The sequence below is a fragment of the Bufo gargarizans genome, chromosome 4 (genome assembly GCF_014858855.1).
Source record: "Bufo gargarizans isolate SCDJY-AF-19 chromosome 4, ASM1485885v1, whole genome shotgun sequence".
Lineage (NCBI taxonomy): Eukaryota > Metazoa > Chordata > Amphibia > Anura > Bufonidae > Bufo > Bufo gargarizans.
This window is the reverse complement of record NC_058083.1, coordinates 405,829,377-405,843,045: the sequence shown is the minus strand read 5'-3', so window position 1 is coordinate 405,843,045 and position 13,669 is coordinate 405,829,377. Positions and strand designations below refer to the sequence as shown.

At 45.4% G+C, this 13,669-nt stretch overlaps 1 protein-coding gene across 1 annotated transcript in view; it reads left to right on the top strand.

The window, feature by feature from the left end:
• Positions 1-1,557: 1,557 nt before the first annotated feature.
• Positions 1,558-13,669, top strand: part of LOC122936375 (sulfotransferase 6B1-like) — a 122,917-nt gene continuing 110,805 nt past the window's right edge. Inside the window, exon 1 of the mRNA XM_044292555.1 lies at positions 1,558-1,723. Coding sequence (XP_044148490.1) covers positions 1,558-1,723 — 166 coding nt within the window. The remainder of the gene's footprint in view (positions 1,724-13,669) is intronic.

The window sequence follows — 13,669 nt, the reverse complement described above, 5'->3', positions numbered from 1 at the left end:
CTAGCCTATGTGAGCTCCCATGGTCCCGGCCACCAGAGAGGCCGATGCTTTTTCCTATATTGTGCAAGCATGACCACCACTGATGGATTGCAGGGTGGTTTGTAACCATGGAAATGAGCAGTGTATAATGTAATATAAAAATGAATCCAGGCAGCAAAGGAGGCAATTTGGATAATGAAGTAAGTTTCTTGTATCAACTTTCTCTACATGATAAATGCAACTTACTGAAGTGAGACAACCCCTTTAAGTATTGTATATCTCTAAACATTCATCGAGAAAGTACAATGTGGCTTGGTAAAAAAAAATGCTGTGATAATGTCATGAGGGTGTCACGACCTATCGCTGACCCTGTTGTGCCTGGGGTCAGAAGGTCGCAGTGGGTGGCTACTCGTTTGGTTTCAAGGGATCGCTCCATGACCTAGTTGTGGGAATGGATTCCGGACCAGGTTTTCCTGCTTAAGTTTGTGATCCTTTTTGTCCCATTTAGGAATCGGTAGCTTTTCCTTTCAGCTGTTCTTGGTCAGCCACTTCCAGCTACTATACATTCTCCCCTTCTACTTCCCTTGTTGCCAAATATAGACCTTCCTTCCAGATTTTCTATTCTGACCTCTGGTGGAGTTGGAGTTGCTGTGGAGCTGTTGAAACAGTTGGAACTGGTGCTGTCGGATCTCCGGTTCTCTCCTGTTTGTTGTCTCCCTTCAGGGATTGTTTGTGGTATTAGTGTTGTTTGTCCTTTCCCTGTTGTTACCCTAGGTGTCAGTGGTGAGGACTAGTGCTCCCATCATCCTATTCACTACCTCGGGTTTCTGTCAGGGTAAGCCAGGGATGAGGCACGTGATAGGCATACGGGTGAGCAGCCTGTCTAGGGACGTCAGGGAAGCCAGATGCCAGTGCTAGGTGAGTTAGGGGTCACCACTCCTCCCTCTCCCTATTGAAAAGGTACCGTCCTTCCCTCCTCTCTGTGCCGCAGGTCTGTTACCTGCCATATCAGACGCGATAGATAATTCTTTGAATGGTATCCTCTCGTGTTAAATCGGACTTGTCCTCATCTGGTAGGTTTATTTTCATTAATACTTGCATTTTCTATACTATAACAATCCTCAGTCATCTTAGAACTTTAAGAAACTTAGACATTTACAGTATAACTAAATCTGACATTGTCCAATTAGTTTGGACACATCTGTTTGATAACATCCAAGTTAACTATTTATTCATAAATTTTCCAGAGAAAGAACAGAAGAAAAGCACAATGCAGATGGGAGGGTAGAGCAGAGAGAATTACAGGGCCAGGGACCTTTCTGTTTAAAGCATGGGGCATCATAGGTTATTGAAATACTCCTAGGACTTTATCCCTAGGATATAATCTTACGATTGTAAAGTGTATGAACATTTCTGGCATCTGATTTGTTCCCATTATGCAACACTACAGTTGTCTATATAAGCAAGGTACAGCAGAAGAGAGCTGCCAGTCCTCACCTCACCTCACCTTACCTTACCTCACACTAGTAAAAGATGACTGATTCTAAGCAAACAGGTAAAAATGATCGTCAAGTATTGATGGAAATCATACATTCAACTACCAAAACTTCACCTGAAGACTTGCTGTTCAATTATAAGGGCACGCTGTATCCAAGTGTTCTTAGCAGTGTGGAGTTGTTTCAAGCACTGGAAACTTTTGAAGCAAGAGAAGATGATTTATTGATTGCAACCTATCCCAAAAACGGTAAGTAGTGTTAGAATGATAGTTATATTAGGAATTTGTTTCCAGCTAAAGAGCATTTTCTGATGATAACCTGTATAGTATTATATAAGGTCACATAAGCAAAAAGTCCAATATATTGACACTATTGACACTAAATATGTAAACATATTTGAACATTTACTTCTCACATACCTTTGTAGTAAATTTATATATAATTATAATAATGCTAAAATATGGCAGATTAAATGAGAATTACAATGGGCTTAAAAAGGTTTTCCAAGATTTTAATACTGATGACCTATTCTCTGGATAGGTCATCAGTATATAATCTGCGGGGGGTCCAACACCCGGGACCCCTCCCAGTCAGCAGTTTGAGAAGGCAGTGGCTCTTCTTCGAGCACCCCGACCTTCTCTGTGCTCACCAATCACGGCGCCATACATTGTATAGCAGCTGTGCTTGGTATTGCAGCACAGCTCCAGTAATTTCTTTAGAGCTGAGCTACACCTAGGCCTCGTGACCTATCAACATGTCATCACTTGGCCTAGGGAAGGCAGCAAGAAGGCCACGGCACTACTGCGAGCTCTGCTGCCTTGTGGGGTTCAGGGGATAGGTCATCAGTATTAAAAATCTCTGAAATATAAATAGAATGGCAGGTAGCCAAAGAAATCAAAACAAATTAGAAAAAAAATCTTTAAATGCAAATGCTAAAAAAACAAGGTCACAGTAGCTACAATAGGTCCCCTTAATAATGGTATAAGAGGGTATGTTCACTGTTAGCTTTGTATATACAAAAGAAGACGAAGAAGCTGATGTTGGTGGTGCCAGGGCTGTTAAAAGATCCAGTAATATACTAAATTGGCTAACTGTAGATATGGTCCAAGCTAAGTTAAGTATAGTAAATGTGAACAAGGCTCCGGGTCCAGATAGATTACACCAATAGTTCTCTTCTAGTGACTGGCACAATGCAAATGTGTAGGACTGTGTCCAGAGAGTTGTGGTCAATGGTGGTGTTCCACAAGGTTCAGTGCTGGGCCCCCTATTATATAACTTATTTTTAATATATATTTTTTATTTTATTAAAGATGTAGAGGGGATTAATAGTACTATTTTTATTTTGCAGATGACACCAAGCTATGTAGTACTGTGCAGTGTATGTAAGATGTCCATACACTACAAGCTCTTAGTATTTATAAATTCACTAGGAAAATGATGTTCAATATGGATAAATGTAAAGTTATGCATCTGTATACAAATAACCTACATACATTTAACACTTGGAGAGTCCTTTGTAGAGAAGTATTTGGGTGTACTTGTTGATCATAGACTAATTCACATGCAATATCAATTAGCTGTCTCTAAGGCTAGCAGTATATTCTCATGTATTAAACAAGGCATGGACTCATGGGAGAAGGATGTAATATTACTACTTTACAAAGCTTTCGTGCAGCCTCACCTGGAATATGCAGTTCAGTTCTGGGCACCAGTCCATAGAAAGGATTATCTGGAGCTGGAAAAAGTACAAAGGAGAGCAACTAAACTAATAAGGGGCATAAATGATCTAAGGCTACTTTCACATTAGCGTTAGCCTTCTCCGACAGGCTGTCCCGGCGGGTGAACAGCCTGCCGGATCGGTGCTGCCACTAGTGCACGCGTGCCGGCAACTATAATGGGGCGGGCCGGAGGTCCGGAGGCTGCACGGCAAACATGCCGAGAGGCACCCGGAATAAAACTACAACATGCCGAGAAGCAGCCGGAATAACAGTACGACATGTCATCGTTTTCTTCCTGCTGCCTCTTGGCATGTTTGCCATGTGGACCTCCGGTGGCACAGTGCACTAGCTGCAGCATGGATCTGGAAGGCTGTTCACCCAGCGGAACAGCCTGCCGGAGAAGGTGCTTCTAATGTGAAAGTAGCCTTAGTGGTGAGGAGATATTAAAGGAGTTACATTTATGTAGTTTTGAGAAGAGGGGGCATATGATTACAAAAAATATGGTGAAAAGCAGTTCCATGTAAAATCCCCTGAAAAGTCAAGGGGCACTGCCTCTGTCTGGAGAAGAGAAAGCTCAGTCTCCAGAGAAGTCAAGGCTTCTTTACCGTAAGAAGTGTAAATCTGTGGAACAGTCTACCTCAGGAAGTGGTCACAGCAGGAACAGTGGAAAGTTAAAAAAAAAAAAGGCTTAGATGAATTCTTAAAAATAAATAATATTAATGGTTAGGTATATGTACAGAAGTCTGGACTTGACTCCTGTTTCCAGTTGGACTTGACTCCTGTTTCCAGTAGGACTTGACTCCTGTTTCCAGTATAAAACTTCAGGAAAATCTGTCATATTTTTTTTTTACTGCCCTAACTAAGGGCAGCATAAATTAGTGATGGATCCCCTTAGCAAAATGCTAGATCACTATTTTAAATGGCTACTAACTTTTCAGAGAACTTTTCATAAATTAATAGTACAAGCAACTATAGAAAACTTTGTATTGTATGTTAGCAGAGAAAAATGATTATTTGGCAGTTTTCAGCTGTTTTCTTCCCCCTTCCTTCCTAAACACTTTCTCTCTGGAATTTCTACTGAATCCATATTGAGATAAAGCACCTCAAAGACATATTAGATTACACATTTCAATAGAAGTCTATGTGAAGGGAGTGGAAAAGTGAGCCAGAGTGTAAGAAACAGTCATGTAATGTGTCTAAGTTTCGTTATCCTGGTAAACTGTGTTAAAATTTAATGTATAATGCTATTCTAGTAATACAGATAAATGTAAATGCCTGCAGTATTCGTTTGGTCAGTAGATGGCAGCATAGGACCAATTTGCATTGAAGTTTGCCATAGAGAAAGTGTATTAATGTGGTAGTGGCTCTTTAAAACAGCAGTTAAGTGTTGAAGTGACACGCCCCTTATGATGTCAGCCTGCCTCAGTGTGAGCAGGAAGAATGAGGAAGAGGGACTGAAACTATAACGGCTGCCATCTTGGCTAGATAGAAAGCAAGTTCTGTGCTGTGTAAGACGTGTGTGGAGATACTAAAGGACGTTCCTGTGCAGCCAAGCTGTGTGAACTTCAGTCTAGAGACGGATGGAGTATAAAGAGACCGTGCATTTAGTGAAGCCAAGTTAAAAAGGACTGTGTGCAGCAGCTAACCTGTGGAGCTGACATTGGGCTGACTGGATTGCCCCAAACAGTAAAGAGACTCACAGTGCTGTCGAGGTACCGGACAGTCACTGTAAAATTCTGGATTATATCCATCTGGTTTTCCGGCCTGCTGAGGAGGACTTCTTTGTTGCGGATCCTGCGCTGGTTATAAAGGAAAAGGACGACATCGGGCCCCACCGTGCACTTCCACAAACTGTAAGAGGTCCACTTGGACCACTGGGATAAGAGGGGTGCGCACCCGCTTGAAAGTTAGGGTCAGTTAGGGATAGTTCCTGGTACTGCTATTCCTTAGTGTCCGCACCGCGAACACGGACACAGCAAAGGTGGAAATTGTTGTAGTATTTGACTTGAATTGTTCATACTGTTTTATTGTTAACCTGCTTTTATTAATTGATAGTAAATGCAATTTTCTTAATCTTGACTTCTGCGTACGCACTCTTTTCTGGTTGCGGAGTCATACCACCTGCCTTGCTCTCGGTTCACAAATTGGCATAGTCGGCAGAATCCGCCTACCAGAATGGACGGCGACGCACCCGTTAGGAGGGATGGTGCTGGAGGAAGAATGCCAGCAGGGGCTGTAATGAGTCAGTTAGCAAAGTTTGATGGCAATAATATGTCTGTGAGTGTGTGGGCAGAGCAGATACGAATGGTACAGCGCATGTACCAGACCGCACCAGAAGTACTAGTAGAGCTAGCCATATTGACATTACAAGGAGATGCTAAGACTACAGTGATATTGCGGCCATTTGAACAAAGACAGACATTTGAGCAAGTTGTCCAGATTCTAGAGACTATTTATGGAGAAACCGCATTGCTGGGGTCCCTGCAGGCACGGTTCTTTCAGAGGGTACAAAAGGAGAATGAAAGTCTCCCTCAGTATGCAAATGCCCTACAAGAACTGCTCCGTGATATTCAAGGGAAGGAAAGAGGGGGCTCACCAGCCTTCTGTAACCCTGATCGGACACTCCGTGACCAGTTTGTTCTGGGGATCCGTGATGGCAGTTTGACTGTTGCTATGCAGGACTTTATACGACGGGAGACTGATGCTAAATTTCATGACGTACAGGTGGAGGCCATCTCACGTGCCAATAGTATGGTTCAGAAGCCTCAGACTGCAGTTGGAGTTACATTGTCGCAGGGGGCTAGCTCTGGCCCAGAAACAGTGGAAAAAGGGACAGTTAAAGAGATACTTACAGTAATGCAGAAATTGCAAGAGCAAATGGAACACCTACAAACCAATTGTAATGAGAATTCTATGAGAATTGCAGGCCTCCAGAAAACTAGAGACGAAGGGGTGGGCCGTTCACACCAAGAAGGTCAGAATCACCCACAACCCTACTGGAGGGATGAGGATAGGACCTACCGAAGGGGTCCCAATAATGTAGTACAACTCTCAGGAGAGAGCGATGGGGCTTACCGAAGGGGCCCAAACCGATGGCCAGAGCGACGGGAAATACGCTGCTGGGAGTGTGGACGCGTGGGCCACATTGCTGCTAGATGTCCAGAGCAGCGACAAGCTTATGAGAGACCGCCGTTAAAACTGAAATCCCCTCCTGCAGTAGGGCGGGCAGTAGGGGAAACTGAGGAGACTATGAGAGGAGAATGCCCTGAAGAGGATCTGATCGCTGCAAGTCCCACCATACAGATGGAATTGGAAGGTATTCCGGTTACCGGGATGATTGACACGGGTTCCCAAGTAACGACCCTGAGTAGAGACTGTTACGAACGGTATTTTCAGCGACATGTGAAATATGATCCCCATACATTCATACGAGTGGTCGCAGCTAATCAGTTACCAGTACCGGTGGTGGGAGTGGCCTGGATGAATGTCAGATTATGTGGCCAAGATCTAGGCAAGAAAGGCATTGTGGTAGTACAGGAGTCACATGAAGTAAAGGTCCCTGTCATCTTGGGGATGAATGTGTTAAAAGAATTGGATCAGATTCTCTTTGAAAAGAAAGGTCACGGTTATTGGAGAGAAACCACTAGCCATCGGCCTACTCAAACGGCCTTCCAGCGGCTGGTCCGAACATGTGGCTTACAGAAAAGTTCAGATGCACAGTGTCCTCTTGCTCGAATTTCGGTCCCTCTGCATACAAAAGTTACGTTGCCACCCAGACGGGAGATGATAGTGTCCATGCCTGTAGGCACCTGTAGGAAACTAGAGGGCATAGCTGTGTTGATAGAACCACTGCCGACAGCCGGAAGAAGTGTTGATCCGCTAGTAGCCCGTTCCTTGGCAGTAGTCCGCAATGGGAGAGTACCCCTCCGATGTGTGAACACTCAGGATCAGAGTGTAGACCTAGCCCCAGGAAGGCTGCTGGCTAACCTCTATGTGACTCCGGAGGAAGTGAGGAAAGCGACCCCGATGCAGTTGAGGCCGGCTGAACGAGGTGAATGGGCCGTAACCGTGTCTATGGGGGAAGGCGAGAACCCCACCCTTAAATGGAATGGAGGTGCAATTCGAGAACAGATGAAGATAGAGACTTCTTCGTGTTCTCTGGAACAGATCCGGAAGGTAGATGAACTGTTATGGGAAAACCGCACAACCTTTGCACGTCATGCTGAAGATTTTGGATGTACAACAGGGATCTACCATGAGATTCCCACAGGAGACACCCTTCCAATCAGAGAGCGCTACCGACAAATTCCTCCACAGATGTATCAGGAGGTGAAAGAACTGTTGACCCAGATGCTGCAGGGTGGGATCATTCAAGAAAGCCAAAGTCCCTGGGCAGCTCCAGTGGTACTAGTAAGGAAGAAAGATGGGTCCATTCGGTTTTGCGTAGACTATCGAAAGTTGAATACCTGCACCGTACGAGATTCCTACCCCTTACCTCGGATTGAGGAGTCCCTTTCAGCACTAGGAAGAGCCCGCTACTTCTCCTCACTAGACCTGGCTAGTGGGTATTGGCAGGTGCCAATGGCCGAGAAAGATAAGGAAAAGACAGCCTTTATCTTGCCCATGGGACTATACGAATTTAACCGGATGCCCTTTGGATTGACAAATGCACCTGGAACGTTTCAACGATTGATGGAGAAATGTCTTGGTGACTTCAACTTTGAATTCACTCTCATCTACTTGGATGACATTATAGTGTACTCTGCAACCTTTGAGGACCATCTCCGCCAGTTGGGACAAGTATTTCAACGATTGCGGGAACATGGGCTCAAACTGAAACCCAGTAAATGTCGGTTGTTCCAATCTGAAATTGATTACTTGGGTCATTGTGTATCAGGAGAAGGGGTGAGGCCGTCAAGGGACAAGATAGCGGCTGTTCAAGACTGACCGACACCGACTACCCTGCGAGAAGTGAGGGCGTTCCTGGGAGTAGCCGGCTACTATCGACGGTTTATTAAGGACTTTGCTAGAGTAGCAGCGCCACTTAATGCTCTCCTACGAGGCACCGCCGGGGGTCCGAAGAACCGGTCCGTGAAATGGGGCCCTGAACAGGAACACGCCTTCCAGGCATTGAAGGATGCTCTTACAACGGCCCCAATCTTGGCGTATGCTGATTACCACTTGCCCTTCCAGCTATATACCGATGCAAGCCTGTATGGTCTCGGAGCGGTGCTATCTCAGTTCCAGGATGGCCAAGAGCGTGTCATAGCGTATGCCAGCCGATCCTTGCGAGATTCTGAGAGAAACCCTGACAATTATAGTTCATTCAAGTTAGAACTGTTGGCACTGGTATGGGCCATGACTGAGAAATTCTCTGAGTATTTGACCGGAGCTGAAGTCTTAGTACTGACTGACAACAACCCATTGGCTCACCTGGAAAATGCCAAGCTCGGGGCTTTGGAGCAGAGGTGGATAGCCCGAATGTCTAAGTTCAATTACCGCATTAAGTATCGGTCCAAGACGGAGAACCAAAATGCCGATGGACTTTCTAGGGTAACTACCCAGGCCCCCAGCGGAGACGTGGATCATGAGTTGGAGCATGTGGAGATGCCTGACTTCAGCAGATTTTCACAAGCCTTGGTCACTGCTATGCAGTGTGCAGTGGAAGGGACCGAAACGGCTCCTTTCTTTGGCCCCTCACTACAGGAATGGGTGCAAATACAGCAGGCCCATGAGGGGCTGGCGAAAATGATCAAGTGTGTTGAGAAAGGCAAGAAGCCCTGTAAAGAGGAAAGAGAACGACTGACCCGTGAAATGCTATTAGTCCTGAGTCAGTGGGAAAAGTTAGAGATGAAAAATGGAGTACTATGCCGAAAGGTATATCTGCCTTCTGAAATCGACATTTGTTACCAAATCGTAGTGCCTAGTGAACTGGCTCAATCATTGGCTCTTGAGGCTCATAATAAGAATGGACATTTTGGTCATGAGAAGACTGATTTACTGTCCAGCTCTCCGTCAAATGGTCGAAGAAGTATGTCATAGATGTCGAACTTGTGAGATCCATAAGGCAATAGAACAAAGAGCTCCCCTGCAAACCATAGTGACCCAGGAACCTTTAGAGATCGTCATGATAGACTACCTAATGGTGGGCCCATCCAACAGTGGGCACCAGTACTGCCTCGTAATGGTGGACCACTTCACCAAATTTGCGGTGGTGACCGCCACCAAGGACCAGACCGCTGAGTCAGCAGCTCGAGCCCTATGCCAAGATTTCATCCGAGTGTACGGGTGTCCACAACGCATCCACTCTGACCAAGGGGCTTGCTTTGAGGGACATGTAATGAAAGAAGTTCAACGTATCTACGGGATAAAGAAGTCGCACACGACTCCATACCATCCCCAAGGAAACGGAGCCTGCGAACGATTTAATAGAACTCTGCTACAGATGATGCGGACTTTGGAGGAGGACAAGAAGTTACAGTGGCCTCAGTTCTTGTCTGAGATGGTGTGGGCCTATAACAATCAGGTCCATTCTACAACGGGGTATTCTCCTTATACTCTCCTCTTTGGACGGTCTGGGCGAAGTGTCGGAGAGTTACAGTTAAATGATGTGGATGGGTTCCCTCCAAGAGATCCAGCCTCCTGGGTGCGAGCACACCGGCAGAGACTTGAGACAGTTCATCGATTGGTGCGACAGCGTCTGCAAGAAAATTCTCATCCTGATAAGACCCCGGTGCAAAGGGCACCATTGCAGCCAGGTGACCTGGTGCTGGTACGTGTCAAGAAGCCTCAAGGAAAATTGGAAAGCAGGTGGGAGGCTGTGCCATATCGTGTAGTTGCCCGCAAGTATGCAAATGGGCCTGTGTACGAAGTTCAGAAGGAAGGAACTGATTGTGTCCGAGTACTTCACAGAAATATGTTGCGCCTGTGTCAATCTGAAGAAGCAAATTGTGATGGAACTGATAATGTCAACGAGCTCCCACAGTCCGAGACTGGTGGTGTGGAATGGGCTTACGATGATGAGGATGATTGTTGGCCAATCCCCGCTCCTGAGGATGTTCCACCTGTGACTAGTGTGCCCCCAGCCTGTGCCCCCTATGATGCGGAGTCTGCTGGTCCTTCTCAGCCTATGGCTACAGTACCCCAGAGTATACCAGTGGTTCTCAGACGCACCACTAGACCAAATGCTGGCATTCCCCCTGTTCGGTATGCGCAGGACGAGTTTATTTGGCCTGCCATACAACGGTACATTACCACTCTACATATAAGAGTACAGCCCTCTGGATATTCAGTCATTGGCAGGGACTGCCAATCTTAAAGTGGGGGGGAATATGTAAGAAACAGTCATGTAATGTGTCTAAGTTTCGTTATCCTGGTAAACTGTGTTAAAATTTAATGTATAATGCTATTCTAGTAATACAGATAAATGTAAATGCCTGCAGTATTCGTTTGGTCAGTAGATGGCAGCATAGGACCAATTTGCATTGAAGTTTGCCATAGAGAAAGTGTATTAATGTGGTAGTGGCTCTTTAAAACAGCAGTTAAGTGTTGAAGTGACACGCCCCTTATGATGTCAGCCTGCCTCAGTGTGAGCAGGAAGAATGAGGAAGAGGGACTGAAACTATAACGGCTGCCATCTTGGCTAGATAGAAAGCAAGTTCTGTGCTGTGTAAGACGTGTGTGGAGATACTAAAGGACGTTCCTGTGCAGCCAAGCTGTGTGAACTTCAGTCTAGAGACGGATGGAGTATAAAGAGACCGTGCATTTAGTGAAGCCAAGTTAAAAAGGACTGTGTGCAGCAGCTAACCTGTGGAGCTGACATTGGGCTGACTGGATTGCCCCAAACAGTAAAGAGACTCACAGTGCTGTCGAGGTACCGGACAGTCACTGTAAAATTCTGGATTATATCCATCTGGTTTTCCGGCCTGCTGAGGAGGACTTCTTTGTTGCGGATCCTGCGCTGGTTATAAAGGAAAAGGACGACATCGGGCCCCACCGTGCACTTCCACAAACTGTAAGAGGTCCACTTGGACCACTGGGATAAGGGGGGTGCGCACCCGCTTGAAAGTTAGGGTCAGTTAGGGATAGTTCCTGGGACTGCTATTCCTTAGTGTCCGCACCGCGAACACGGACACAGCAAAGGTGGAAATTGTTGTAGTATTTGACTTGAATTGTTCATACTGTTTTATTGTTAACCTGCTTTTATTAATTGATAGTAAATGCAATTTTCTTAATCTTGACTTCTGCGTACGCACTCTTTTCTGGTTGCAGAGTCATACCACCTGCCTTGCTCTCGGTTCACAAGAGCAAGATGACACAGGAGAGCCAGAGAGACAGCATCAGGTAAATAACCAGTTTCTATCTCAGCCCTAGTGCTTTATTCGCATCATTACTGGTCAGTACTTCTCTATAATGTCCTACATGATCCTAGGACTTCATCTGAGTCAGTGAAAGAAAGTTTGAGTAAGTTAGAATTAAAAAAGAGTAACTGCAAGCTAAAGATACATCAAACAGATGCGTAAACTGCTAAAAATGTAAGATACAAGCAGAGGCGTTGCTAGGTTAAAACATTCGGGGCCTGGGCCCCTGATGTTTTTTCCCAGGCCCCGAATGTCCTGCCTGCCAGGACGGCAACACATTTGAATCTAATGCACTGGAAGAGCTGAAGGACCTGTGATGACATCACAGGTCATGTGACCAGTAAAACAGGCAGTGGTTGAGAAGGACCTATGATGATGTCACCATCATGTGACCAGTGCAGGAGAGGATGGTAGTGAAGAGGAGAAGAACTGGGGGAAGAAGCTGTGGTGTCTGCTACAGGAGGAGAGGTAATTGAATGGGCAGAGCAATGCTGGGAGTTGTGGTTATTTAACTGGGACTGTATGTTTGGGCTGAAGGGAGGAATGTTATTTTCATGGAACTGTGTGTTGGAGGTGGCTGGTGTGGGAGTGATGTTATTTACATGGGACTGTATGTTGATGGCAGCTGTGGGAGGGAGTGATGTTATTTACATGGGACTGAATTTTGGAGGGGGCTGGGGTAGGGTGAATCATGTTATTTAGGATGGGTTCAAATAACAGTATCCATAAGACGGAAGTCAAAATAGAGGCCTTTAAGACGCATTCCGTTTTGATCCTTCATAATACAAGTCTATGGGCAGCATAACGGATCCGCCCTGATTTTCATTATGCATGAGTTCAGTCCTGCATAACGAAAACCAGACGGATCTATTATGCTGCCCATATACTTGTATTATGACAGAATGCAAAACAGAAGCCTTTTAAAGGCATTCAGTTTTTCTTTTCGTCATAATAGAAGTCTATGGAAATCATAATGGGTTCATCTGGTTTCCGTTCTGCAAAACAGAAAAAAGAAATCCTGTCAACAGGACTTTGTTTTCCGTCTTGCATAACGGGAACCAGACAGATCCATTATGATTGCCCATAGACTTCTATTATGACGGATCAAAACAGAATGCCTCTTAAAGGCTTCAGTTTTAACTTCTGTCTTATGGATTCTGTTATTTTCAATTATAACCATGTTATAACGGGAAACAAAAACTGAATTTATAACAGTCATGTGAACCCGCCCTTACACGGGACTGTACATTGGAGGGAGTGAGGTTATTTAGATGGGACTGTATGTCGGAGATGGCTGGGGGAGGGAGTGATGCTATTTACTGTACACGGGACTGAATGTTGAGGGGGGCAATGTTATTTACATGGGACTGTATTTTGAAGGTGGCTGGTGGGGGGGAAATCATGTTATTTACATGGGATTGAATGTTAAGGGAGTGATGTTATTTACATGGGACTGTATGTTGACGGTGGCTGGTGGGGGGAATGATGTTATTTACATGGTACTTAATGTTGAGGGGGTGATGTTTACATGGCATGAGGGTGATATTATTTACTTGGGACTGTATGGTAAAGGTGGCTGGGGAGGAGGTGATGTTATTTACATGGGACTGTATTTTGGAGGGGACTGTAGATAGAGAGGGATGTTATTTACATGGGACTGTATATTGGTGGGGGCTGGAGAGATAGTGTGATGTTATTTACATGGGACTCTATGGTGGAGGGAGGGAAATAGTGTTATTTACATGGGACTGTATTTTGAAGGGTCTGGAGAGATGGTGTGATGTTATTTACATGGGACTGTATGGTGGAGGGAGGAATATAACTGCAGGGGGCATTATAAATATTGGGGGCACTTGAGGGTGAGCATTATAACAGTAGCGGGCAGTATAAATACTGGTGGCACTGTAGGGATATTTTAAATCCAGGGAATATTATAGGTATTCTTATAACTACTGGGGACTCTAGAGGAGGGACTTATAGATCTGCCTTATTTCTACTAAGGCCCCATGCACACGGCCGTGTTTCACAGCCGTGTGCGGGCCGTGGAACCGCGGCCTGGATCCCTCCTGAGAGCAGGAGCGCACGGCGTCACTGGTTGCTATGACGCCGTGCGCTC